The following is a 27,996-nucleotide window of genomic DNA, read 5'->3' as shown; positions in this document are numbered from 1 at the left end:
GGGCGAGAGTCCGGGACACCAACCTGGAGAGGTCGTTGGGGGTGAATGCATGCTCACTTATAACTCGTACTGGAGCGAGAGTCTGAGACACCGACCTGGAAAGGTCGTTGGGAAACTCCTTGGGGCTGGTCCAGGAATCAGGTGGAGGCTTGAGGGATGGCTTGGGGATTATCCCCAAAATTCCTGCTCTGATGTCGCATTCTCTGGTGTTGCATTTCTAGGTATCCAGCCAATTGTGCACTATTCGAGATATTTCCTACAAATATCTCAAACACAAAATTTAATCCGTCAATCTATTTGTTCACTTTAAATCTTATTAAGTGCCAAATTCAAATTCATGATCCCTTCCTTTTCCTCCCTCTTTTCCAAGGTGGTTTCTCAAACCTGACGTATGACTTTCCTTTACTTTTCTCGAGGTAACCGCATGATAATCTTTTCCTCTGACGTATAGCCTTCCTGCGCCGGAATGCTGCCATATAAAAATCTCCCTTCATGATTTCCTTGTCACATCCATCATTAATACCTTTCATAGGGGAATGACGCGTGTCCCACGAACCTTTCTCGCTACTGTGGTTGATCATCGCCTTTTGGCACGTGATCCTAGATCCGACGACTCAAATTATTATACCTTCCCTCCTCCTTTCGGTGCTTCCTAGGGGTTTGGCTTTATAAACCCTAAAGGCTATCCGTCGTCACCTTCTCACCATTTATGCTGCTTTCAACTCTTCCACTTCTTCTTGCTCTTTCTGCTAAGTCCTCCTGTTTCGTGTGAGCGCTTCCTCTCTTCCTCTTCATCCCCTCCGACTTCCTCATGGCTGAAGGTAATGAGGCGTCCTGGTATTCGTATTATATCTCGAATTTAGATAACAACGACCTGTCCCAAATCCACGCTTGTCTGCATCTTACTGACGATTACCAACTACGAGCTCACAGGCCGAATGAGCATCCTTCTTCTCCTCCCCAAGGGTTTGTAACTTTTTTCAAAGATCAACTCTTGGGAGGTCTTCGCTTTCCTCTTCACCCACTTTTCTCTTCCTTCAGTCAATACTTTGGTATCCCACTTTCACAGTTTGCTCTAAATTGTTAGACCTCGTGGGTGTTTTGATGTGATCAACCAAGTTGGTTAGGTCATGCTTTATGTTTGATCCCTGTGTCTGAGTGTGCAGGAACTTAGGAGCGCAGAAAATCGAGCGGAAGACGCAGCTAGTGAGAAGGACGGCACGGGAAGGGAGCTGACGGGCTCGGTGCGTCCGAAGGACGAGAGAGCTGCGGAAGAGTACACCGGTGGGCGAGAAGAACGTGTGCGGCGTTCGAGGGACATTAAGCCGGGGAGGAAGGCTACTCGAGGAGAAAGCCGGAAATTGGGTTCGGGTGAGCCCTATTCCGGTTGGTCGGAATCATCCAAAAGAACGGAGCTTCGGAAGCAAACAAAAAAGAGCAGCTGGAGTCACTGCACTGATGGAGGCGCCTTCACCTTGAAGGCGCCTCGGACCTGGCCAAACTGGTCGTTTAGCTTTCGGATAAAGTTTTATCCACACACTCGTTAGAGGCGCTTTGGACCTCTATTGGAGGCGCCTTAGATCTTCGAGATAGATTTTCCAAAGGCTATATAAAGGCCCCTGGAGCTAGGAATTAGACATCAACTCAGTAATCAATTCCTAGCAGCTTGTGAGCTTTCTCAATGTGTAAAAAGACTTCTCCGTCTACAGTAAAGGAGATTTTCTTAGTGCACGCTTTTCATCGCCCTGGATTAACAACCTTCTTGGTTGTAACCAGGTTAACTCCTGAGTCTCTGGTTTATTTCTGTTTCCTTTATGTTTTATTCTTATTATAGTTGCTTTTATTTTGAGTTGAAAATTCTGAGGAGGGTATACTTTATTTTTTTCAGGCAATTCACCCCACTCTTGCCGGCCTCCGCTGCACCTACAATTGGTATCAGAGCCAGACCGCCTCAGAAGGACTAACCGCCGACTGAAGCACAACGATCAAGACGATGGCCGGAGCGAATATTCATCTCCCGAAGTTCGACGAAGACTTCGTGACATGGAAACGTCGGGTGGAGGTATTTTTTAAATCCGACTTCAATATTTTACTAACTATGAAATATGGTTTTGAAGTTACGAAAGACAAAGAAGAGCTTCAGTGGAGCAAGAAGGAACAAGCCGAGTTTGTCGCCAATGGAAAGGCAGAGTTCCACTTGCTTAGCGTGCTACCACCACAAGAGGTAAGTCGAATCGGAAGCTACGACTCCGTGAAAGACCTCTGGGAAAAATTCCTGGAGCTTCACGAATGTACATCCGAAGCAAAGCTTGCAAGACGCGATATCCTCCGGACTCAATTTACGAACATCCAGATGAACCAAGGCGAGAAGGTAGCGCAACTCCAAGCAAGAATTAAGGAGCTAATCACTCAATTAAGCAACCTTGGAGAAGAAGTAACGAACCGGGACTCAATCCGGTACGCGCTCAACGCCTTCCCCAGAACTCCAGAGTGGGCCTCCTTATGCATACTACATCTCTAAGGACTTCGAGGTAAGTACTTTAGAAAATTTGTTTTCTACTTTTGAACTTCACGAATCTCGGATTGCAAAGCCCAATGAAGTGGAGAAAGCAAGTCAGAGCATTGCCTTAAAGGCAAGAACAAACGATTCTGACTCCGAAGCCTCGATCGACCAATCGGAAGGGGCACTACTGGTAAAACGTTTCAATAAGTTTTTTAATTCTAATAAATTTAGATCGCAGACAAAGAGGCATGAGCGAAAGAGAAGAACGGTTCGTTGCTACAACTGCAACGAAGAAGGGCACATCAAAGATGACTGTCCAAAATTGAAGAAAAAAGAAAGAGTAAAGGAAAAGCGTCAATCTTCCTCCAAACAGAAGAACCTGAAGGCCACTTGGTCAGATTCGTCTTCTTCCGAATTAGATGTTGAAGCTTTCTCAGGGTTAGCGCTAATGGCTAACCATTAGCTGGAAGAAGAGTCAAGCTCAGAGATGAGTCTAGATGAAGGGGGAGAAACATCAGAGGAAGAAAGCTACGATGAAGGGGGAGCATCACCAAGTCAGGTAAGTCAGGTGCGCAATCAACTCCTACTCAATCGTTTCAGTTTATCAAGTCTCTTTCTAAAGATTTATTTAAATTAGAAAAAGAGAATGATGACTTAAATAGAATCTTAGATAAATTGAAATCAGAAAACGATAATTTAAAATTAGAAATTGAAAAATTGAAATCTGATGCATGTTTAAAAACAAATGTTTTTCAAAAATCAAAACTTAAAATTTATGAAAAATTAAACTGGTTTGTTAAACATCATCAAGGTCAACTTAGAAAATTTCCCAAGAACTATGTACCCCCTAAGTATTTGACTAATCCAGTAGGAAGGAACCTCTATTGGGTTCCAAAATCTGTCTTAAATTAAATTTTTTTTGGGGCTTTCAGCGAAAAAATTAAACATTAAAATTTCTTTATAAAAGCATTGTCTAAGGAAGCGGTTGTTGCTCCAATAACCAAGAAGGTCTAATGCCTCGCCACGACCTGGAAGCTGAAATATTGAAATACAATGTTTAATCAACTTTCTGAAAAAGCATTAAACTAGAATTAAATAATGTTTTGAAAGTTTTTTCAAATATTGTCTTTGAAAATCTTCGAAATTTTACTTAGATTTTTTTAAAAGTCATTTTACTTAGAAATTTTTTTAAAATTCTAAAAATTCAATTTACTTAAAATTTTTTTCTGAAAACTCTAAAATTTATTTTTACTTAGAAGTTTTTGGAAAAATTCATCTTGCTCAGAAAATTTTTCTAACTTAACATTTTGCTAAATATTTTTTAAATAAATATAATATTCTCTTATTATTATCCCATTTTTGCTGTGATCAAAGGGGGGGAGAAAAGGTACAAGTTTAGGGGGAGAGAATTTTTAAAACAATATTTTTTGAAAAATTGAGTTTAAACTCTAAATTAATTAGTTGCAATTTTATTTATTGTAAATTTATGTTTAACATGTTAGTTTAGTAATTTTCTTTAAAATTACTGTTTGTCTATTTTTATCCTAACTTGAACTTGGGTTGATGCACATCAAAAAGGGGGAGATTGTTAGACCCCGTGGGTGTTTTGATGTAATCAACCAAATTGGTTAGGTCCTGCTTTGTGTTTGATCCCTGTGTCTGAGTGTGCAGGAGCTTAGGAACGTAGAAAGTTGAGCGGAAGACACAGCTAGCGAGAAGGACGGCACGGGAAGGGAGCCGACGGGCTCGGTGAGTCCGAAGGACGAGAGAGATGCGGAAGAGTACACCGGTGGACGAGAAGAACGTGTGCGGCGTTCGAGGAACGTTAAGCCGGGGAGGAAGGCTACTCGAGAAGAAGGCCGGGAATTGGATTCGGGTGAGTCCTATTCCGGTTGGCCGGAATCACCCAAAAGAATGGAGCTTCGGAAGCAAACAAAAAAGAGCAGCTGGAGTCACTACACTGATGGAGGCACCTTCATTAGGCATTGAAGGCACCTTCAATGCTAGTTGATGGTGCCTCGGACTTGGCCAAACTGGTCGTTTAGCTTTCGGATAAAGTTTTATCCATACACTCGTTGGAGGCACCTTGGACCTCTATTGGAGGCGCCTTAGACCTTCAAGATAGATTTTCCAGAGGCTATATAAAGGCCCCTGGAGTTAGGAATTAGACATCAACTCAGTATTCAACTCTGTAATCAATTCCTAGCAGCTTGTGAGCTTTCTCAGTGTGTAAAAAGGCTTCTCTACCTACAGTAAAGGAGACTTTCTTAGTGCGCGTTTTTCATCGACCTGGATTAACAACCTTTTTGGTTGTAACCAGGTTAACTCCCGAGTCTCTAGTTTATTTCTGTTCCTTTTTATTTTATTCTTATTATAGTTTCTTTTATTTTGAGTTTAAAATTCTGAGGAGGGTATACTTTATTTTTTTCAAGCAATTCACCCCCCTCTTGCCGGCCTCCGCTGCACCTACATGAATGTTTTTCGTGCTATCTGTGGCATGGTCATCCTCTGTAGGGTATACCAGATTCCTCTGACTGCGCAACTTTTCCACCACTTCTACTCTCTCAAACGATTCGAGCCCGGCGTGTTCATGGTACAATCCCGGGTCAGGTGTAAATTCTTCCCTGATATGCCCTCCTCCAATAAGGATTGGAAGTCCCACTTCTTCTTCATCAGACTGCCTGAGTTGGTATCCTGGCCGACCAACTGGCGTTCCAGCCTTCCTCCACCCTTTGAATTGCCTGAACATAGGCACCATCCTGTCTTCCATACAGCTTCAGAGAAAATAAAGGGAGTCCGCCTTCTCCTGTCTATAATATTGCGAGAAGGATTTTTGTACTTTTTTGGACTCAGCCCAGTCCCTGCAGCTATAGGAGTTCCATTTGGTAAGATGTTGCTTTTCCTTCTGCTAGTTTTCGCTAACTGAGGTATTTTCTTCTTGCTTTGCAGAGATTGCTATGTTCCGGGCTTATTCGCGTGAATCAAGCAAGCTGCCTAGCAATGTTTTGAAGGCCCTGGGCGAGGAAATTGCAAGAGGCATCGTCGTTCCCTCGACTACTTCCTTGCACGACACAGCGGAAGAACCAGCGGAGTCCTCCGGCCAACTTCTTTTGGAAGCTGCCCTTCCTGAGGCTGACCCTACAGCTCTAGAGCCCATCGAGAAAGAGAAGGCTCCTTCTCCTCCCCCAGATAAGCGCCTACGCCTCCAGCGTAAGCGCAAAAGAGTCACGCCTTCCATTCAATCTTCTCCTTCGCTCTCTCCCCTCGGGCAAGCTTCCTCCAAGGTCCCCAAAGTCCGGGTGCCACCAGCCAAAGCCTCCATCCAAGAATCTCCTCGGGCAGTAGAAGTTCCCGCACCTACACCTGTCCGGGTCTTAGCCCCGAGCAGGTCGACCCCTCTACCGACGACCAGCTAGGGAGTTCTACGACCCCTCCCATAGCTCTTGTTGCCTCATCCCCTTCAGCTGCTCGTACCAGGGCTCGGTCCAACAAGAGCAAATATAATTTCACGACCTCCTGGAGCCTGCCCTCTGTGTTCAGGCTAGATTCGGCAGGGGGTTCAGCTAATGTGGGTGGCACTTCTCCCCTCCGTGGCCAGGTTCAACTTCACGGAGCCTTAGCCACCTCCTGGAGGTCGGCTAATGAGCAGTTCTGGGGAAGCTCCCAGTGGGAAGGGCTGGATCTGGCTTCACAACATATTATATCTGTGAGTCTTCCTTTTCCTAGCCTGCCTATCTGACATTACTTTTGACTTCCCTCTTTTTGTCGGGCAGGCCTGCTCTGTGAGCCTTAACTTGACCCAGTTTGCCGCCGAGCTATTGAAAGAGAATGAGTCACTGAAGGCTCATCTGCGAGAGCTGGAGTTGCCACTTACTCCCCGCGATCCGCTAGACCCCCTGACTTCGGACGACCCTCTGGATTCTTATCTGCACACAGTCGGGGAGTCCGTTTAATCTGCCCGGGACCTGGCTCAGGAGTCTTCTGAAAAGATAAAAGAACAGCAAGCGGCCCTGAAGACCAGCGACTCAAAACTGAACTCGGAGGGGCAGCGTTGCCCTGAAGACCAGCGACTCAAAACTGAACTCGGAGGGGCAGCGTCGTCGCCAGCTGGTGACCGAGCTGGAGGAGAAGGAGTCAGAGATGGCCACTTTCTCTACAGATCTGAAGGCACTCCAGGAGTCTAATAAAGTTTTGCAGAAAGACCTGGGGGTTGCCCGAGCAGACTTGTCTGCAAGTCTGACCGGGAAAAAACTCTCAAGGCTCAAAGGGATTTGGACCAAGCTACTATCAAGTCTCTCCAGGCAGATCTTCTCAAAGTCCAGGCGGAGGCTTCTATCCTTAAGCAGGAGAATGTGCTGGCTCTGGCAGCTGCAAACAAAGAAAAGGTAGAGCTAGTGGAATACCGGTCAGGCAAAAACGATCGCCCTAGAGCCTATAGAATCTCATACATTAAGTCCCCACTCTTCCAGAAGAAGATAGGTGATTTAATTGATCTGATGCTCTGCTATGGGGGCGTGGGTGCTGTGCGCCAACTGTTTGAACAAGGCCTCCTTCGCTCTGCCCCCGCGGATGACTTCTTGGACAGGGCCCGCTTGATGCAAGGAATTCATGATGAAGTCTTCCCGTCCTTCCTTGCTGATGACGACTTTCTGGCTCTTCCTGTACCTCCCCCGAGCGATGTACCTCCTTCAGGCCCCTGACCTTGATGTTGTAAAAACTTTCCACATGCGGATATCTCCTATCTACTTGTTTGATGTTATGAAAGCTTAGGGAATTTATCGGCGACTATTTATATCATGAGAATTTTTTATTTTACTTGTTCCCTAACCTCGGATATGTTTTGACCACGACGGTATTCCGACTAGTGCCCCTGTCCTGGGCTTCTGATCACTTAGTGTCCCGGGCTAGCTCCCTAACGAGGTTCGCCTCCCAAACTTTGGCAAACCAAGGCGAAGGAAGGAGAGAGATAGAGAAAACGTGCGAAGATCTCAAACACTTTGTACTATAGTAGCGTGCTTTCCCGAGGCAACCTCATGATGACCCTCGTATATCGCGCCATCTACAGTAGCTTCATTTTCTGTGATGATCCGATGGCCCCTTTTTCTTGGATATCTTAAACCATTTTTATTGTGAAATGTTGGATGGTGGCTTGACCATGATACCCTCGAGAATATCGGCTATAAATAGGCTGCCTCCTCTACCCCATGGAACTTTTACGCCTACTTCTTCCTTCTGCTCTCGCTTTCTCCTTGCTTCGTGCTCCTAGCCCTTCGCTTCTTCTTGCCCTCTTCTCCGCCTTCTTGCCCTCTGCCTCGCACCTACATCCTTCCTATGGCTTTTCCTGACATCGTTTACCCCCCTAGAGTTTCTTCTTTCGTGGGCGTAGACCTAGATGATCTTTGTTTCACCTACGAGATCTCAGAAGACTTTCACATCATAATTCCTAACATTCTTTACCAGGCCTCCTCTCCTCCAGCGGGATACGTCACTTTTTACAAGGAGCAATTTGTCGCTGGGCTACGTTTTCCCATTCACCCTCTATTCTCGAACGTAAGTCGATATTTTCGAATCTCACTGGGCCAATTAACCCCTAATTCCATAAGAATCCTATGTGGGTTTATGGTCATGTGTGAAGTTTGTGAACTCTCCTGGTCCGCCCACCTATTCCATTATTTTTTTACTCCTCGCCAGCACAGTGAGGGCTTGTTTCGCTTCCAGGCTCGTACCCAGACTATCTTCTTTTGTCCTATTCCCTCATCCGAACCTACTTGGAAGGAAAAATATTTTTTCCTTAAGTTTCCTTCCGCTGTGGAGTGGCCTACTCGCTGGCAACGAATCCTTCCTGTAGCACCCTACATGGGGGACTTCAGCACCAATCCCCTCTTCACGGAAGCTCCGGCTCAGCTGAGATGCTAGAGGTTGTACTTAACGAGACTACTATTCGAGGAGGTGTTGTCTTTCTTTAGGATGAGTCGTATCTCCTCTTTTGAGCTGCCTCGCTCCTTGGGTGAGTCTTGTCTGCCCTTGAATTACTTCGCTCTATTTTTTGATGTGGTTACTACAACTTTGCTTTTTCCTTGCAGCCAACCCCCTGCTCCGCGCCTCAGACGTCCAACCTCTCCCCTTTAGCGACCAGGAAATAATGCGGAGAGGTAGAATCATATTGGACAGGAGACCCCTCCCACATTCTGCCTCTACCCAGTTAGGAGCGCCTACCACCGCCATTCCTCAATCAGCTCCTCAACAGACTCCTTTATCTGCTCCCCAAATAGCTCCTGGACCTATTGTCCCACCGGCTCCCAGACCACCTTCCAGGCCGGACATACCTCTGGTCAGTCCTTCCTTTCGAGCAGTTTCTCGTGCAGCCCAACAAGCGCGCGCTGTTGTTGATCCTACCAGTTGCACTGCTACATCTCCTTCGGCTCGGCAATCCCGACCTTCCCCTAAAGATTCCGACTCGAACGACCAACCCTTAGTTCACAGATTTCACCGAAGGTATATTGGACTAGACCTAAGTGCTAACAGTCCGTCCGCTGAACTAGACATCTGGTCTTCCATTCCACCTCCAGCCCTGCACGTCCAGGATACCCCTGTACCTGCCAACAGTCCTCCTGCGACCACCATGGATCCCCCTTCCACACATTCACGGGGGCAAGCTCCAACTTCTGAGAGGGGGAACCTCACATCCTTTCCTCTGATGCCCCCACGGCCTCAGGGGTGGCTGACAAGTAAACCCAAAGCGGCTCTCCCATAATAGGCTTGAACAGGGAAGACAGAGTCTCCAGATACTTCTTTAGCTCTTCAAAAGCCCTAGTGCATTCTTCATCCCATTGGAATTTGGAGGCTTTTCTGAGCACTCTGAAGAAGGGCGCCGCTTTGTCTGCTGATCTAGAAATAAATCTGGACAGGGCGGTTATCCTGCCTACTAACTTTTGAGCCTCCTTCAGGTTTTGGGGAGCCTTCATGTCTCGGAGTGCTTGGACCTTCTCGGGATTAGCTTTGATTCCCCATTCAGTTACCAAGTATCTCAAGAACTTCCCACCTTTGGCTCCAAACAAACATTTCAGGAGATTTAATTTTAACCCATACTGTTGGAGGGTGTCGCAGGTCTCTTCCACATCAGCTATCAGATTTGCGACTGAAGGGGATTTGATGAGTATATCGTCTACATAGACTTCCACGTTGCGCCCGGCCTGCTCCCGGAAGATTTTGTCCACCATCCTTTGGTAAGTTGCTCCAGCATTCTTGAGCCCAAAAGGCATGATAGTATAGCAGAAGGTACCATCAGCCGTAATAAAACTGACCTTCTCCTGATCCTCCAAGGCCAGGGAGATTTGATGATATCCCTGATAAGCATCCAGCATACAAATCCTTTCACGGCCGGCGGTTAAATCTACTAGCTGATAAATTCTAGGCAGAGGATAACAGTCTTTAGGGCTGGCCCGATTGAGATCCTAGAAGTCTATGCAGACCCTCCACTTATTATTGGGTTTCGCCACCAAGACCACGTTAGAAAGCCAGGACGGGAATTGTACTTCCCTAATGTGGCCCGCTTTTTGGAGTTGGTCCACTTCAGATCGGATAATTTTATTCTGATCGGCTGAGAAGTTTCTCTTTTTCTGCTTGACTGGCCGGACGTCAGGCAAGAGATGTAACTTATGTTCTGCTACCTCAGACTTGACCCCTGGCAATTCTGCGGTAGACCAGGCGAAGACGTCCCTATTGCGGATCAAACATTGGATCAATTCTTTCTTAAGCTTAGGAGGTAGATCCCCGTCTATACGAGTGAGAGTCTTCGGCCGTTTAGAATATAATTGGACCTCTTCATAGGGAATGGGCTCTTCCGCTATGGGCATAAGCTCCTCCTAAATAGCATGAATGGCCCCGTCGTGAGTCCTCTACGCCTTGTGAGCCTCTACTTTGACCATGTCAATATAACATCGCTGAGAAACTCGCTGGTCCCCTCTAACTTCCCCGACCTGCTCTCCCACGGGGAACTTGATTTTTTGGTGGGAAGTGGAAACAACAGCTCGGAACTCGTGCAAAGCGGGTCGGCGCAGGATGACATTGTAACAGGAGGGCGAGTCTACTACAATAAAGGTGCTCCTCCTGGTTCTTACTAATGGTTCGCTCCCCAAAGATATGGCCAACTTGATCTGGCCCATGGGTCTTACCTCGTTACCGGTAAAACCATATAAAGAAGTTGCCACCAGCTGAAGCTCGTTGGCGTCGATCTGCATTTCTTCGAAAGCAGTCCTAAATAATACATTGACATAGCTCCCGGTGTCAACGAAGACCCTGGCCACGTAGCTATTGGCTATGGCAGCTTTGATAATGAGAGTGTCATCATGAGACAGCTCCAGTCCTTCCAAACCATGTGGTCCAAAGCTGATGACAGGGCCAGCGACTTGCTCCTGATTGCATCCAACAGCATGAATCTCTAACCGGCGTTCATGGGACTTGCATGCCCTACCCGAATCTCCATCGGTAGGTCCTCCAGAGATCATGCCAATGTACTGAATGGCCGCGTTGCCCCTATTCTCAGCCTCATGTGATTCCCTTGGTTCCCCGGTGCGCACTTGTTGTTGCATGCCTAGTCCTCCCTGGTCTGCTCGGGATATGCTTACTTGTCCCGCCGCGTCACGTCGCTTCTCCATCATTCTTTGGACTTGAGGAGCCAACTCGGAGGGTGGCAGGCCCAACTCGGCAGCGCGACGAGAATCCTGGGCGAATTGAAAACAATTGCTAGTGGCGTGCGTGTGGGACCGATGATAAGTACAATAGCATGATCCCCAAGGTCCAGGTCGGGGGGCATGAACTGCAGCTACCCGCGGGATCGGTCGGACATCCTGACCAGGGTGGAAGGTAGGTCGAGCTTCTCGAGCACGCGGGAGAGGTTGAGCAGGTGGTTGGGGTACTCTTCTCTCAGGCTTATTTACGGGAGGAGGTTTGTCTGTCTTCCTTCGCGCCGCCTACGCTTCCTCCACATTGATGTAGCTGGCCACCTTCTCCAACATTTCGTCGAAATTCTTTACGGGATTTCTGATGAGATCCTTAAAGAACTCTCCCTCGGTCAGTCCATGGGAGAAGGCGCTCATAAGTATTTCTGATGTGGACGAGGGAACATCCTGGGTCACTTGGTTGAAGCGTTTGATATAGCTTCTTAATGGCTTAGTGGGCCCCTGCTTGAGGGCAAACAGGCAATAGTCTGTCTTTTGATATTTCCTACCGCTGGCGAAGTGGCGCAGGAACACAGTTTTGAAATCTAGGAAGTAGGTGATAGACCCGTGTGGCAGCCCATCGAACCACTTTTGGGCATAACCCGATAGAGTGTTTAAAACACTCGGCACTTAATGGCATCGCTATACTGATGTAACAGGGCCGCGTTTCTAAATTTACGGAGATGATCTTCAGGATCCTTGCTGCCATCATCCTCCCTGATAGCGGGAGGCGTATCTCTTGGGCTGCTTTTCCTCCAATATTTTGGAAGAGAAGGGAACTTTCTCTTCCGGCTCCACCCGACGTTCTTCTCGAGAGACGATAGCCTTCCCTCTCTTCAAATCCTTAGGCAAAGAACTTTCTGCCACAGAAACTTGTGGTTGCTCCTTGTGGCTATAACACCCGGGATCTGGCTGGTAATAACCCTGACCAGGCTCTCTATAAAAGGCAGGAGGGAATTCCATGGGTTCTTTTCTCTTGGAACCTCGATCAGAGGCGTGAGCCGGTTCCTTGGAAACCTCGGGTAACTTTCGTGGTCTGGAGGCGGTAGTTTGTTGCTTTTCAGAGGTCGCCCGCTTCTTAGCTTCTTTGAAGAGTTCGTACTCTGCCGCTGTCATGGTTACGTTGATTCTGCCAGAGTCCTCCATCTTCACGTTCCGGAGCAGGTCGAGAAGATTCCCACAGACGATGCCAAATTTGATCCCGTCCGGAAGCTGAGTCGGACAGAGGCTGGTTGGGTTGTCCTTGGTGTTGATGGAATAAGTCGCGGAGACGACTGGTTGATCTGGCACCTACTGGAAGGGTTCTCACGAGCAGATGACGGGGGGTGATGACTGGGATGATGAAGCGAGGGTTCTGCACACACTCAGACAAGACACCCTCATGTTAGAGACCAAGAACCAGGGAAAAAGCCCCCGGGTCAGGCCCTCCAACGCTCAAGTCAGGTACTTTTTCCCCAAAAGCACAGTGAAAGGACGAAAAGTAAAAGATGAGTGCGAAAAGACGAGTGAGCATACCTACGTAGAGACAAAGCCCCCCTTTTTATATGGCAGTGGGTACTTCTAGAGTCTGATGAGTGTCAGGGAATGTTGGGTGTCAGGATTTGTCTGACAGTGAATGACACATGACATCTTCCTATAGGTTTAAGGAGGAATCGCCCTAGACCGTTAGTATATTCCCTGATAGGTAGTGATTATTCTCTGACGGGTTGTTATGATTCCCTGACTTGATTGTCGTATAGTGTATGCTTGCCCCGATCTATTAACCTTCGACTGGGTCCTTGTACCTGCAAATCTTAACTTGTAGGCACATACCTACGTTTCTTGGTGCATTCCCTAGCTTGTGTTTGTTGTCCTGTAAATCCCGATCTGTACGTCCCGCCCTTTATTTGCTATTCGATCTATCCCGGTAGATCCAGACCTGCGCCTACCGCCCAGCCAACCGAGACCTTCGTTTGTCATTCTTCAAGTACCGTCCCGTATACACAGCCCTGCTTTGTATTTTATCCCGTAAGTTCGGACCAGTATCCCATAATCCCTGACCTGTATGCCTTAATTCTCCGGTCCTGACCTGTACGCCTTGATCCGTGTGTGAGCCTTAGTCCGCTTACCTTGAACTATAAACCTTAGTTCACATATCCTGACCTGTACGTTTTTGGTCCGCTTATCCTGCTCTACGACCCTTATCCCCACAAATCCCGACCTGTAATCCTTAGTCCGCATATCCTGACCTGTACGTCTTTGGTCCGCTTATCCTGCTCTGAGAGTCTTATCCTGTGAATCTCAACCTGTATTCCTTAGTTCGCATATCCTGACCTGTACGTCTTTGGTCCGCTCCTTTTGTTCTGCGTATCTCATCCTATAAATCTCAACCTGTAAGCCTTAGTCTGTGTCTCCTGCTTTGTCTGTCCTATCCTATCAGTCCTGACCTGAAAGCCTTAGGCCACCTATCTTATCCTGTACATCTAAGTTCGGATATCCCGACCTATACGTCTTGACCTGTATGTCTTAATCTGCATATCTTGACCTGTATGTCTTGATCCATGTCTCCTGTTCTGCCTGTCATATCCTGTGAGTCCTAACCTGTAAGCCTGAGGTACTTATGCCCAACCTGGACCGTCTTGGAATCGGGACCTTTGACCACCACATAGGCCAGACTTATTACCACCACGTAGGCTGAACCTCTGACCATTACGTAGGCTTGATTTCTGACCGCCACGTAGGCTTGACTTCTGACCACCACGTGTGCTTGACCTCTGACCGTTCCATGAGCTTGACCTCAGACCAAGTCAACTATCCGACCCCACTATCATGCACCGTATCACCTGCTAATTCTCAAAATCTCCTACCATGATTATTTTATCCAACAATTGCGTTAAATTCGCAGCCGTCGTTTCTTCTGCATTCCCCTCAGCCACGGCAGTTCTTTCTTCTGCAGTCGAAACGCGTAAATTGTAACATACTGTTGCTGGAATACCAGTTCAAAATACACCAGAAAACAGAAAAATCTGAACAAGTCCATTTAATTTGTTGACCATAAACTCTTGGGAAAAAAAAATAATCACACGGTAGAGAAATTCCGCGTTGACCAAGTCTGATTTATCAAAATGGCCGACAAAGATTACCTTATTTAAAGGCGCCAGCGAGAAGCTCAGCTCAACTCATCAAGCTTGCTAGCTACAGGAGAAATATAAGAGAGAGATTGATGATGAAGAAGAAGAACGAGTGTGTAATTTGCATGTTGCTGGTTCTACTTTTAGCAGTTAATTATGCAACTGAAGCAGAGTCGGCCTGCACCAGGCGTTGCGGCGACATCGACATCCCCTTCCCCTTCGGCATCGAGGCCGGCTGCTTCCACACCGGCTTCCAGGTCGTCTGCAACACGACCGACTCCAACCTCTACTACCGTGGCAATTACCAAATCGTCGGCATCGATCTCAACAACTCCCGAGCCACAATACTGCGGCCAATCACAAACTACTGCCCCGACAACAACAGGACCGCCGGAAACAGCACCTCGTCGGAGATAGACCTCACCGACACGCCGTTCTACCTCGACAACACCAAGAACATCTTCATCGCCATCGGATGCGGCCTCGACGCAGTCTTCATTAGTACGCCGTCGAACAACGGAAATTTCTCTGAGTTTAATGCTACTTCCGGCGGTTGCATCTCTCTCTGTAACAACAGAAACGACACCTTCAGCTTCGATAACAACACCTTGAACTTCAATAACAACACCTGCTCCGGCAGCAACGGCTGCTGCCAGACGACCATCCCGCCAAGAGTGCAGTGGTTCACTTCCTTCTTGTCCAACTCCTCCAATAACTCGTGTGGCTACTCGTACCTGGTGGATCGCTACTCAAATGCGGCGTCGTTCCTTCCCAGTCAGGACTTTTATGAGCGGAACGAAGGACACGTTCCGGTCGTCGTCTATTGGTCGTGCAGCGACTACTCGTGCCCGAATCCGTCACGAGTCGCGTCACGACGAAGTTTAAGTGAGTTCTCTACCATCAACTAATTTTTCTGCTCAGTAAAAAAAAACAGTAGGGCAATCAAAGCTTGGTTTTCTACATAATTATATCTTCTCCTGCATTTGCTGATAATTATTACACAACAAATTGAGGACAAAGTATTATTATTTCATTAACTAATGGTGGATTATATATATTTTATGTTTAAACTCCTCCTTGTATGATTTTGCAGAATTCACCTTTATGACTATTAGTGCAAGTGCCGGAGGCATTTTGCTTATTATCCTGTCTATTATTATACTAAGGAGGAGGTTGCAAAAAAGAAATTTGGTGAAGAAAAAGAAGGAAAATTATCGTAAAAATCTACAGTTACTGAGAAACGCACCTTCTTCATCAGATGATATTGTTATCGAGAGGATGAAGATCTATAAGCTAGATGAAATGGAAAAGGCTACCAATAATTTTGATAAAACTCGAATTATCGGCGGCGGAGGTCATGGAAACGTGTACAAAGGAATTTTATCAGATCAACGAGTAGTTGCCATCAAAAGGCCAAAGATAACGAACGAAATCGAGCTCGGGCAATTCATCAATGAGGTTTTCATTCTTTCTCAAACTAGCCATAGAAATGTGGTTAAGTTCTTCGGGTGTTGCTTGGAAACGGAAGTCCCTCTGCTTGTGTTTGAGTTTATATCAGGTGGAACACTCTCTGATCATCTCATTGATCGTGAACAACACCCGCATTTATCATTTGAAGATCGTTTAAGGATCGCCTACGAGATTGCCAGAGCACTATCTTATATACACTCCGAAGCTTCGATAACAATTTTCCATAGAGATATTAAATCATCCAACATTCTACTTGATGAAAGGAATATCGCAAAACTAGCTGATTTTGGTGCTTCAAGGGTTGTTACTTGTGAAATGAATTCGGTAACTACCATTGTTCAAGGAACTTATGGATACTTGGATCCTGAGTACCATCAAACAGGAAGATTAACCGAAAAGAGTGATGTTTATAGCTTCGGAGTCATTCTTGCAGAGCTTTTGACAGGAAGGGCAGCAATTCCTTACCAAAAAAACAATGAGGTGAGACACTTAGTTATGGACTTCTTGGGTTCATTGAAAGAAAAGTCACTTCATGAGATCCTTGATCCCACCATAGTTCTAAATGAAGCTAAAGAAGAAATTGTTGAAAGAATGGCAAAGCTTGTAGAGATGTGCCTCAAATTAAACGGGAACGAACGACCAACGATGAAGGAGGTGGAGGACGCGCTCGAAGCCATGAGAGAAAAGAAATCGGATATTGATATTGATGCTAATCGTGGTGTTGGAGGTGTTCAAGAGTAATAAATTAGAGATTTGATATTTCTTATCGAGTAAGTTTTGGGTGTAATAAATTAGAGATTTGATGTTTCTTATGAGTCAGACTTTTAATATTAGTTGAGAGGGTTGTACTTAATTATCTTTGAATTAAAATAATTTTTAATTTTACTTGTGTGAAAACTTTTTCTTACGCAAAGTTATTTTCTTTACTTATCGATTTTGTTCCAATAGTTTGATTGTTGATTCAATTCTAATACCATCTAACATTCATATAAAGACAAGAACAATATATGAATCTCATAACTTCAACCAAAGAAAACAGGAAGAGAAAAAGATTAGTCTTAAACATCCAAGCCAACAAAAACTGAAAACATTATATTAAGGCAAATCAGTCATATAAGGAAACATATAAAACAGTCTGTAATTTAGATGGAAAAAGTCTCAGCTTATTCAGGAACATCTCATAATGCAGCAACGAAAAAGATGTCTAGGCCTTAACACCCTAAACATAAAGATTCCTTTCGGAATGAGCAAGAGCACAATCAATACTTGTAGTCCTTGACATGAAGGCTCTCTGAGACACCTTCACCTCCAGCGGCATCGCCCTCGTAGACACCCAGAGTTGCCTCTGAGTTGGCCTTGCACCGGGTGAGTAAGGCAGCCCTTGCCTTCTCCACATTCTCAGTCTTCCCTTGCCATGCCTTAAGCGTGCTTTGCTGCAGGGCACGGCCGAATGAGAAGGAAAGTGACCACGGCTTCTTCCCCTCCAGCTTGTTCATGGCATTCAAGTTCAAAGTAGCTTCCTCTTCACTCTGTCCTCCTGAAAGGAAAACAATAGCAGGAACAGCAGCAGGAACAGTCCTCTGGAGAGTTCGGACGGTGTACTCAGCAACCACCTCAGGAGTCACTTTTGCTGACTCCGACCCAGGAGTAACCATGTTTGGTTTCAACAGGCTTCCTTCCAAGAGCACATGGTGGTCATTGAGCGCCTTGTAGCAAGCAGCAAGCACCCGCTCTGATACATCAGCACACTTTTTGATATCATGTGGACCATCAACTAGGATCTCTGGCTCCACAATTGGTACAAGGCCATTCTCCTGGCAGATGATGGCATAGCGTGCCAGACCACTAGCATTTGCATCAATTGACAATTGAGATGGCTCATTGGGACCAATCTTGAGTACAGCACGCCACTTGGCAAAGCGAGCACCAGCCTCATAGTACTTCTTGCAGCGCTTGCCAAGGTCATCATGTCCTTGGGTAGTGGTTTCTCCATTGGTGCCAGCAAGTTCAACGGTGCCTGAGTCTACCTTGATTCCTGGAAGGACTCCACCCTCCTTGAGGACATCAACAAAGGGCTTGCCATCAGCAGTTTTCTGGTAGAGAGTCTCCTCAAAGAGGATAACACCACTGAGGTATTGGAGGGCACCGGGTGTGCAAAAGAGAAGCTCACGGAGCGCACGGCGGTTTTCCTCAACATTCTCCACATTGATACTGGCAAGGCGCTTACCTATAGTACCAGTCGACTCATCAGCAGCAAGGATACCCTTCCCAGGGGTGCCAATGTAAGCAGCATTGGCAATAAGCTCATCTGCAAGATAAAGACATACTGTGTTAGTAGGGGAAAAAAACTATATAGTTAGAAATTTAGCAATAATCATACTCAGCAAGAGGAAAAACCTAATTCAAACTGGCAAAAGCTCATCCCTACTAAATCAAATAGATTTTTTAATTATATTCTAAATAAGATAATGATAAACAATGAAATGCAGTAGAACAAACTATAACAAGCTTCTACAAATTTGACTTGGTGATCTCACACAGAAGCAGTTGACCTTTTTCCATGCAACGAATGCAAAAGGGACACCAGGGAACATTTGTAAATTGAATCATAACCAACATCTACAAGTAGAGTTTGCATGATACTGAAAGATTTGAGAAACTTTTTGATATGTATAATGTATTACCAAAAAAGTCCACTAACCATGTTTGGCAGTTAAGTAATAGTAAATCAATCTTCACAAGATTCAAGCAGATCAATATAGAGGAAACTTAAAAACAGCCGCAACACATACAAGAAAATACAAATATGTTTGATAGGTCCTCCATTGTCTTGGATCTAATATAGAATTTGTTTAGCTAGTTAATAACTACCAACTTATGTACTTAAAGAGTTATGGACTGGAAATTTAGAATGAGAAATCTATGACTGAGTCTTAAATGACATCGTAAGTGCAAAACTGATAAACGTTTGAAATCTACTTAATGCATAATGGATAAGGAGAAGGATATGACAAAAAGGGTATATAACTTTAACAGTTTGGTTGGAACCAATTTCTGAGTGCAAAAAATTCTTTCTATGAGGTAGAATTTCTTTAGAATTAGAATTCTAATTTTAAGGTTTGGAAATGAAAATTGAAATTCCATTCATGTGTTAGGAATCATAGATTATGGATATGCATGTGACTATTTGGTATAATGCTATAGAGTTTTTTTTTTAAAAAAAATATATATTCTCTTGAATTCCTCAGAATTCTCAAAAAAAAAAAAAAGATTGTTTTTTTATCAACTACTAAGGTCATAAGTACGCTGCTCCTACTTATGAAAGGGTAATAATAGGGGGAGAAAAAGAAGGAAAGACCATTATTGTCAGACCATCAGAGAACTTAAAGCTCTTTCGCCCTAGCCTCAACCTCTAATCCTAAATCCACCAAATTACAACAGAGTCTAGCAGTAAAAAACCCAGCTATAGCTAAAACCAGCCGACGATAGGAGAAAGTTCAGATCTGCGAAGATCCACATGAAAAAAAAAAAAAATCTCTCCTTTAGCAAGCCTTATGCCATACATACATTAAAAGAATCCAACATCAGATCTTTTCGAAACATACAGCTATAATCCAGACACAGTCGGTCTAAAACTATCGTAGATTTAAAGCCTATTTAGCAAAACAAACGCCGCAGTCTAAGCAAAGATTCACAAATCGACAAGTTTCTCACCTCCAGATCATACACCAGATTACCAAAGAAGAAGAATAGTTCAATTTCTTCAACTCCAAACCGAAAACAAAGGCAGATTCAACAAGTAGAAAAAGGGTACCGTGATATTGGCCGACGTAGGCAGACATCTTGAATCGAGAAAGTACGAAGGAAACTAGACCGGAGCGATATATCCAAGGACGCGACGAGCAGGGAAGAAGAGGAATTCGTGGGTTTTAAATAGGAGCAGATCTCGATTGCGACGACTCATAGCCATGGGCGGCGGTAGCCGGTAGGAGTTTAGGGCAAACATGTGGCTGCGGCCCACTTTTACTTAAGCAAGTACCCAAACTTACACCACGGTCCGTAAGTGGTCCTAAAGTGGAGACCACATTTTAACCTTCATAAATAAGTAATTATAGCGCAGGTAGAAATAGGGTACGGTGTTGGTATAATGTTGTTCCGCTAAGTCGGTTGAATGAACGAAATCATTTGAGAAAATTGATTTTTGAAATGGAATTAAATAAAATTACAATTTTAAATTGTTTCCACATAAATGTTAGTTTTTGTGAATTAAATTTTAAATTAATTAAAAATTAAAACTTTATATTTCGAATTGGATTCAATGCAACCTTAAGAAAGAAAATTGAGATTTCATTTCTTTAAATTTCTTCCTCTGTTTATTCTAAGATTTTACTTGTTTCCTTCTTTTCAACCAAGAAAACATTATCTATAATATTATTTTTTTTCTTATTTATCTGGAAGGAATTCGATTCCAACTAGTTCCTTGGTTTTATTCCAATCCAATTGGATGGAAATAAAAAGGAAAAAAAAAAAGTTTAGCCTTGCAAATAATGAGTGATTATTTATTTCCTTTCCATATTATCCAAGTAAATATAATGAATATAAAATAAGATATTTCTTTCTTTTTTTTTGTTTTTTACTCTTCTCAAGATACAATTGTATATCAATAAATTCAAGGTTGTCATTATTTGTATGCATCCTAACTATTTATGTATATATTATATTATACTGATCCCTTCATCCTACCATATATAATTTTTTAAAATAAAAATATTTTTGAAAAAAAAAATGAAAGAGAACAAAGGAGAAAAGATCTTTAGCTTGATATCTAAAATGTAGAGGGGGATTGAGAAATTTAGATTTATATTTTAACAAAAAAAATTTATGTCTTAATGGAAAAAATGACAAAAAAAAAATCTAAAAGAAATGCAATATGATGAGAAATATACAGTCTCCAATTTCCTTGGACCGCCTTGCTAACCAGATTGTTTCTTCAAAAACTAGTAAATGAAAACTCGTTTGGTTGTTTCAATAAAAGGGAGTGGAAGACACCTATGGCGTCGTCTTCTAATGGGGTTTGCTAAGTGAATTTTTCAGCAAGGACTCTACCATCCATGTCATGTTCTTCTCTTTGGATCCCTGCAAAGGCCATGTTTCTTCAATGTCTTGATGTAATTTCGCATTAGTGTAAACTTGTTTGCGCCGAGTTTATAAAAGTAATCCCATGTGTATATTCCAGTCTTGTGCAAATCATCGAAAACTATTCTGAGGAAATGATACAAGGAGATGCTCAGGAGTGATAGATTTAAGTTCTATTCAAAATGGTTCTTACCTGACACCATAGTTTCCCACTGGTTCTGCAGACATGATACCGACATGCCGGCGACCAGCAATGACCTGGTTAGACAAAAGGTACGACGAACAAAACATTTTGATACAATGACTTTCTCAATGACAGTGATTTAGATGTAACTAGAGTTAATTTAGCTTACAAAATAGAAACAAAAATTAGCAGGAAAACTGAAGAACCATTGAAAAACTGTATCACCATGCATTTTTCAGTGAGAAAAGAAAGGTGACAAACTGTATCACCATGCACTTTTAAGTTAGAAAAGAAAGGGAAAAAAACTAAAAATATTTTGTTGCAAGATGTATCTAAACAAACAAATGATCACACTGGTGCCAGCTTGTTGTTTCGTATAAATGATGTACCGAGTATCGATATGACTGACTGAGAAAAGAAGAAAAGATGACTTTGAAGTGTTACTGTCAAAATGTGACAAATTGTTGCAGTGAACAATTTTAGTTCAGCACCACGGATACATGCTTCGATTAAATTAATTTATTACTGCCGAACTGTTGTTCTTATTGACAGAAAAAAGTGACAGGTTTATTCACACATCAAGAATGACAAATGCCCAAGCAAGGTCCCCTTTGTATTCCAAAACACCCAAATAAGTCCCTCATTTCTTTATTCTTAAAAAAAACAGAAGCTATCAAAATACAAAAAGGAAAAAAAACAAGAAGAGAGAGAAAAATCTATACCTACACCCTGAATCATTTAGGGTTTAGCCATATCGGTCCCAAGCACAGATAAAGGACGAAGGTTGCATTAAGTTGTTAGCCAGCATTAAAACTACAGCAAATGTTCCATGAATGGATCCCTTAAACTATTGTACTAATGCTAGGTTGTTGCCCGGAAGGAACGAGTTGTAGGATTCGATTGTAACATCTTGACAAGGACTGCTATATCTCCAAAGCTCAGGTGTAGTGCTAAATATGCAAGAGTTCGCGTTACAAGAACCGACTGTAATGTATCGGCAAAGACCGCTACATCTTCATGAGAAGTTGAGTATAGTGTTAAATACGTAAGAGTTCTCAAACCATAGGTTGGATAAAAACAAATATAATCGAAAAACTAATAGTGTAAGATTTGACTCTCACTGATAAATCGAGAAGTAGATTCGATAATTAGGAGAAGAATTAATATTTTATATGTACAGAGACAAAATGGGTAGGCGAGAAGACAAAGATGACAGAGAACTCGAGTTTTAAGTTATGGTATACAGGAAAAAGTAAAACAAGAAATTGAGTGCATATTGTTGTAGATAGTTCGTTAAAAGATAAAGTTGAGTAATTAGAAAAGGGAATTGAATTATAGTCCTTTAAAATAATAGTGACAAAAGAAAATATGAACATAATTAATATATATGCACCACAAGTAGGATTAGATGAAGCTGTCAAATCAAGATTTTGGGACAACTTAAATGAAAAATTACAAAACATTCTGCCAAATGAAATGATTTTAATATAAGATGAAAAAAATGAGCATGCCAAATAAAAAATAAGAAATACAAGAGGATACATAGGGTTTATGAGTTTGGAACGAGAAATAAAAAAGGGAAAACTATATTATATTTTACGATAGCATATAACCTTATATTAGCTAATACAATTTTTAAGAAAAGAAAAGAACACTTAATCAGGTTCAAAAATGAGAATAATAAATTGCAAATTGACTTTCTTATAGCTAGGAAGAAGGATAGAAAGATTTATAAAGATTGCAAGGTCATCCTTGGTGAAAGTTTAACTACCCAATATAGATTAGTAATGTTGGATATACGCCTCAAGCATAATATCAATAGAAAGATAATATATACGACTCCTAGAATTAAGTGCATAATATCAATAGAAAGAAAATATATACGACTCCTAGAATTAAATGGTGGAAGTTAAAAGATGAGAAGCAAAATATATTTAAGGAAAAGACAAGAGTACAAACATTAAGTGAAATATATGGTGGCCCTAATACGACATGAGATAAGATGATATTAAAATTGAAAATAATAGTTAAGAGTGTGGTGAGTCAAAAGGACACACACCACTAAATAAAGAATCTTGATGGTGGAATGAGAAAGTACAAAAGAAAGTGAAGGAAAAATGAACAGCTTATAAGGAATTATATATTTATAAGAACGAGAAAAAATTTAAAAAATATATAATAGACAAGAAAGAGGCTAAGAAAGTAGTGAATGAAACAAAGAATGGAACTTTTGAATGATTATATCACAAATTGAATACAAAAGAAAGGGAAAGAGACATTTATAGAATAGTTAAAGTGAGAGAAAGGAAGACAAGAGATCTTATCCAAATAAAATATATTAAAGATAAATGTAATAGGGTACTAGTAAACAATGGAGAAATAAACGAGCGGTGGAAGAGGTATTTTTATCAACTTTTTAATGAAGATTTAATTGATCAACTTAACTTAGGTAATTTAAGTAGGTCAATTGAGTATAAAAATTTAAATTTTTATCATAGAATTCAAACTTTAGAAATAAAACAAGCTTTAAATGGGATGCACAATGAAAAAGTCGTTGGACCAGATGATATTTTAATAGATGTATGGAAGTGTATAGGGAAACAAGGTATTGAATGATTTACTAAATTATTTAATATAATATTAAAAAAAAACAAATATCTGATCAATAGAGGGTAAATACTTTAGTTCCATTATATAAAAATAAATGAGATGTACAAAATTGTGTAAACTATAGGGGTATTAAACTAATGAATCATACCATGAAATTTTGAAAAAAAAAAGTAATAGAAAAAAGATTAAGGAGACCATGGTAATCGAAAATTAATTTGGATTCATGCATGGAAGGTCAACAATAGAAGCTATACATCTTCTTAGACAATTAACTGAAAAATATCGGGAGCAAAAACAAGATCTACACATGGTATTCATTGACTTAGAAAAAGCTTATGATAGAGTCCAAGAGAAATTATATGGAGAATTCTAGAAAAGAGAGGTGTTAGTGTAACATATATTGAACTAATTAAGGATATGTACGAGGATGTAACGACCAGAGTAAAAACTTCAGGCGGAGTAACTGAAGCATTTTCAATAAAGATAGGATTACATCAAGGATCAGCTCTAAGTCCCTATCCTTTTACACTAATTATAAATGAACTCACTGCGCACATTCAAGACACAGTACTGTGGTGCATGTTGTTTGCAGATGATATTATTTTGGTAGATGAAATACGTGAATGAGTAAATGCTAAACTAGAATGTTGACAAGAAACACTAGAAGGGAAAGGTTTTAAATTTAGTAGATTAAAGACAGAATATATAGAATTTAAGTTTAACAATATTAAAAGTAATGAGACAATTGTTAAGATAGGAGAAGACGAGTTGCCCGAAATCGAGAGATTTAAATATTTAAAATCATTTTTACAAAACGATGGAAGGATTGAGAGAGATGTCTTAACATAGAATACAAGCAGGATGGTTGAAATGAAGGAGAGCATCGGGTGTTTTATGTGACCGTAAAGTACTTCTTAAATTTAAAAGTAAATTCTATAAAACCGCAGTTAGACTTGCTATGTTATATGGAGCTGAATGTTGGGTTATGACTCGAACACATGAGCAGAAGATGAGAGTTGCAGAGATGAGGATGTTAAGGTGGATGTGTGGACATACAAGGATGGACAAAATAAGAAATAAAAGCATTAAAGAGAAAGTCGGAGTTGTATCTGTTGAGGAAAAACTCCGAGAGACACGTTTAAGATAGTACAAACATGTACTTAGACGGCCAATAAATGCACCAGTCAGGCGATGTGAACTATGATAAATATGCATATCAAACGAGAAAAAGACAGACAAAAAAAGACTTGATTAGCAACAATAAAATAAGGTATAATTTATTTAAATATAGATGATTATATATAGTACGAGATAGAGCTTAATAGCATAAAGAATCTATATAGCCGACCCCACCTAGTGGGATAAGATTTGGTTGTTGCTATTGTTGTTATACACCCTGAATCATTTATGCATGAAATGATGTTGTGCTTGTGTTTTGATTGAAACATTATTTAGGTGATAAATTCAGAATTGCCTCTTTCATGGATTGGATAAGGACTTTTAGGAGAATTTACAGAATGCAAATGATGCTTTGGAAGAGAAAGAACATGAAAGAATACTTAAATGTAAATTGTGGATAAGTAATAAGTCCATGGAGAACCACTCAAATACAGACCAATGCCCCGTAGTAGAAATGCAAAATGGAGTTTATTGTCTAGTTGACCATTACTATAGCAGAGTTTACCCTACTAAAACAGATGCCTATCGTCTATGTATCTTTTGCCATCCCAAAAGTAATGAATCCAAACAAAAAAACTCAGATCGAGTAGCAATTGCATCGTTAAATACTAATACATTTTTATGGTTTCTAATCAGTTCTGAGCATCTCGTCCAAACTGGCATAATTTTGCTAAATAGTACAAGAGCCATTGGTCATATATACTTTATAGGAAGAAATAACCATGCGCCTATGGCCTGTGTACCTGCATGAACCTCCCTCCATATCCGTGGGGCCGGCACTAGGGGGGCCGCTAAGGTAGCGGATCTACCTTTTTTATAGGAAGAAATAAAGAGATTGATATGGTGAACAGAAAGTCATAAATATTTAGCTATTATTTTTGTTCCTTCCTATTAAACAAAATAATGAAGGGATAGATTAACTTAAGGCCCAAATCTTTTAATCAAAAGGAAGAAATGTATTATTAGATCTTAATAGTGGATAAGAAAAGCTAGGTCTAATATTATCAGCAGTAGCACTATCTTCTAACAGAAATGCTAAAGATCATTTAATAAAAATGATTTATTACCTTCTCACCGCCTATCGTTCTAATCTTGCTATCAACAGCAGGACTGCAGACTCTAAGAAACTCAGCTGACAGATGGAAGGCACTTCCATCGGAGTACTCTACTTCCACCTGAAAGCAAATGAATCTGAGAAAAGAAACTTTAAACAAGAATCAACCGAAAGCATGGAGTTTGACAGATTAGGAATCCTTGATTATTATGTGCCAAGCTATCAGAGGATTGATTGGGGCAAAAGTGATGAAGCAAAGAGGAACATACAGCCTTTGGCGGCCGGAGGACAAATCTGGTGAGCCGAGGTGGCGGCGCAGAGGTGTGCACTCGTCGAGTCACTGAGAGCAGAAGTGCAGTGGACATTGATGGGGTTGTTCTCCTTGTCACCAGATTCAACTGCAGAAAGAACATAGCAAATTTACAAATCAGTTAAATAGTGTTATTTTGTAACCTATTTCACTATTTTTAAATACGATTTTAATTCCATTTTTTAAAAAAGTTATACAAGCCTACATAATTCATTTATTAGTTTATTCATGCAAAATATGTATAACGAGTTAAAAAATAGAATTTACCGACCTCTATATGCAGTAAAGTTTCGAGTGTTAGCGGATCATCGTGCTCTACTTGACCTAGTATCTATAAGTACAATATGAAAATAACTCAAATACTGAAAATGATATAAGAACAATAACATAATATCTGAACATTATCTAAGATTCAAAGTCGATGGATGTTTTCTGATCTCGTTATCTCGTAATATTCCCTATTCTTAAACGAGGCCTCCACAACTATCTAATAACAACTTTATTTAATCAACTTAAATGAAACTTAATTAAAATAAACTATACCTTGCAACTTCCTTGCTTCTTCCTGTATTTCGTTGATACGAAACCTTAGGCCAATCAAACCTTTAATTGGTGATCGTAAAAGCTGTAATAACAGGAGGAAGGCAGCTTGCTGCTGTTGAAGTGTTGGGTGGGTGGTGTTGCCCCTGTTGCCGGAAATACAGGAAGAAGCAAGAAGAGGGGCTGCTGTTAGCTGGCACAAGAAGGAGACTTTTGGGAAGAAAGGAAGAAATCTGCCGGCGGCTTGAAAAGAGGGCAGCAAGGTGCTGCTTTTGTTGCTAGGAGAGGGCAGCAATTAGGGCTTCTTTTCCCCTCTTTGCAGGCGGCCTCGGCTAGCTCCGGCGTCTCCGGTGACAGGGAAGGGCAAAACAAGGGATGCTCTTGTTGTGAAAACAAAACCCTAGAAGAAGAGGGAGGAAATGATGCTGCAATTGAAGAAGAAGAACAAGAAGAAAGGAGAGGGAGGATTGGTGCCTGCCGTCGGAGAAGAAGGAGTGGGAGGGATGAGTGCTGCTGCTGGAGAAGAAGAAAGAGTGGGAGGGAGGAAATAGGGAAGAAGAAGAAAAGGCCAGCGCCGCGTCGAAGTTGTAGGTGCGCCGGCCGTGAGGAAGAAAACCCACGAGAAATTTTTTTAATTCAATTGAATCGATCAAACCATTTAAATTTAATTCAATCCAAACTTACAGACTTAAATCGATTCCAATTTAAAACCACATCATCCTTATTTTGGTATTCAATTCAAATTAATCCGACTTTAATTCAACACTCTCATTTCATTTCGTATTTAAATTCATCTATTTTTATCGATTTAAAATTTTAATAAAATTTAATTTAATATTTTTTTCCTTAGGTATCGGATGCAGGTTTGGGTATCGGGTTTGGGTTGTAGCAGGATCCGATCCGTATCTCTCTCCCTCTTCCTCTTTGCCACAGGTTGGAACAGACTGTACACTGTTCGGCACACAGCACAGAAACAGAGCAATGATCTATGTTCTTCCTTCAATGGCAATGCCAATGCAAATCGATAAAGAATGTTGCTCGTGGCCTTTCCAATCAACGAGCGGTGCACCATGAATTTACCATATACACGATGAACTCGTCTTTTCAGGTACTCCCTCCCTTTGAATCTTCAGAATCAAATAGATCGAGAACTTAAGAGAAGCAACAAACCGTAGAAAGA

The 27,996-nt window shown here is 42.0% G+C and overlaps 3 protein-coding genes across 4 annotated transcripts; 1 reads left to right on the top strand and 2 right to left on the bottom strand.

Annotated features, from left to right (window-relative positions):
- The first annotated feature begins 14,395 nt into the window (after nucleotides 1-14,395).
- Nucleotides 14,396-16,688, top strand: LOC121980868 (putative wall-associated receptor kinase-like 16). The gene is made up of 2 exons (XM_042533129.1): nucleotides 14,396-15,218; nucleotides 15,427-16,688. Exons 1-2 carry the CDS (start codon nucleotides 14,426-14,428, stop codon nucleotides 16,542-16,544), a joined length of 1,911 nt encoding a protein of 636 aa, XP_042389063.1. The 5' UTR covers nucleotides 14,396-14,425; the 3' UTR covers nucleotides 16,545-16,688.
- Nucleotides 16,689-16,868: 180 nt separating this feature from the next.
- On the bottom strand, nucleotides 16,869-19,776 carry LOC121980869 (fructose-bisphosphate aldolase 1, cytoplasmic). The gene is made up of 2 exons (XM_042533130.1): nucleotides 19,618-19,776; nucleotides 16,869-18,111 (listed from the first exon to the last, which is right to left on the bottom strand). Exons 1-2 carry the CDS (start codon nucleotides 19,643-19,645, stop codon nucleotides 17,063-17,065), a joined length of 1,077 nt encoding a protein of 358 aa, XP_042389064.1. The 5' UTR covers nucleotides 19,646-19,776; the 3' UTR covers nucleotides 16,869-17,062.
- Nucleotides 19,777-20,646: 870 nt separating this feature from the next.
- LOC121980870 lies at nucleotides 20,647-27,477 on the bottom strand. 2 transcript variants are annotated; one of them, XM_042533132.1, is made up of 6 exons: nucleotides 26,820-27,476; nucleotides 26,548-26,607; nucleotides 26,236-26,364; nucleotides 25,980-26,087; nucleotides 21,133-21,197; nucleotides 20,647-21,065 (listed from the first exon to the last, which is right to left on the bottom strand). In XM_042533132.1, the coding sequence occupies exons 3-6, from the start codon at nucleotides 26,329-26,331 to the stop codon at nucleotides 20,918-20,920; spliced, it is 417 nt and encodes a 138-aa protein (XP_042389066.1). In that variant the 5' UTR covers nucleotides 26,332-26,364; nucleotides 26,548-26,607; nucleotides 26,820-27,476; the 3' UTR covers nucleotides 20,647-20,917. The 2 variants fall into 2 exon arrangements, with proteins under 2 accessions (XP_042389066.1, XP_042389067.1); XM_042533133.1 differs by lacking the exon at nucleotides 26,548-26,607 and having other exon boundaries at nucleotides 26,820-27,477.
- Nucleotides 27,478-27,996: the final 519 nt, after the last annotated feature.

The sequence above is a fragment of the Zingiber officinale genome, chromosome 5A (genome assembly GCF_018446385.1).
Source record: "Zingiber officinale cultivar Zhangliang chromosome 5A, Zo_v1.1, whole genome shotgun sequence".
Taxonomy (NCBI): Eukaryota; Viridiplantae; Streptophyta; class Magnoliopsida; order Zingiberales; family Zingiberaceae; genus Zingiber; species Zingiber officinale.
This window is presented reverse-complemented; position numbering and strand designations above follow the sequence as displayed.

What these genes read in the sequence shown, in the direction of transcription:
- LOC121980868 (XM_042533129.1), top strand. Translation starts at nt 14,426, where the DNA reads ATGATGAAGAAGAAGAACGAGTGTGTAATTTGCATGTTGCTGGTTCTA. An exon ending in CGCGTCACGACGAAGTTTAA is followed by an intron (nt 15,219 to 15,426) that starts GTGAGTTCTCTA and finishes ATGATTTTGCAG; the next exon opens with AATTCACCTTTATGACTATT.
- LOC121980869 (XM_042533130.1), bottom strand. Translation starts at nt 19,645, where the DNA reads ATGTCTGCCTACGTCGGCCAATATCACG. An exon ending in CTACGTCGGCCAATATCACG is followed by an intron (nt 18,112 to 19,617) that starts GTACCCTTTTTC and finishes TTTATCTTGCAG; the next exon opens with ATGAGCTTATTGCCAATGCT.
- LOC121980870 (XM_042533133.1), bottom strand. Translation starts at nt 26,331, where the DNA reads ATGTCCACTGCACTTCTGCTCTCAGTGACTCGACGAGTGCACACCTCT. An exon ending in GAACGATAGGCGGTGAGAAG is followed by an intron (nt 21,198 to 25,979) that starts GTAATAAATCAT and finishes TTGTCTAACCAG; the next exon opens with GTCATTGCTGGTCGCCGGCA. An exon ending in GTGGGAAACTATGGTGTCAG is followed by an intron (nt 21,066 to 21,132) that starts GTAAGAACCATT and finishes TCATTTCCTCAG; the next exon opens with AATAGTTTTCGATGATTTGC.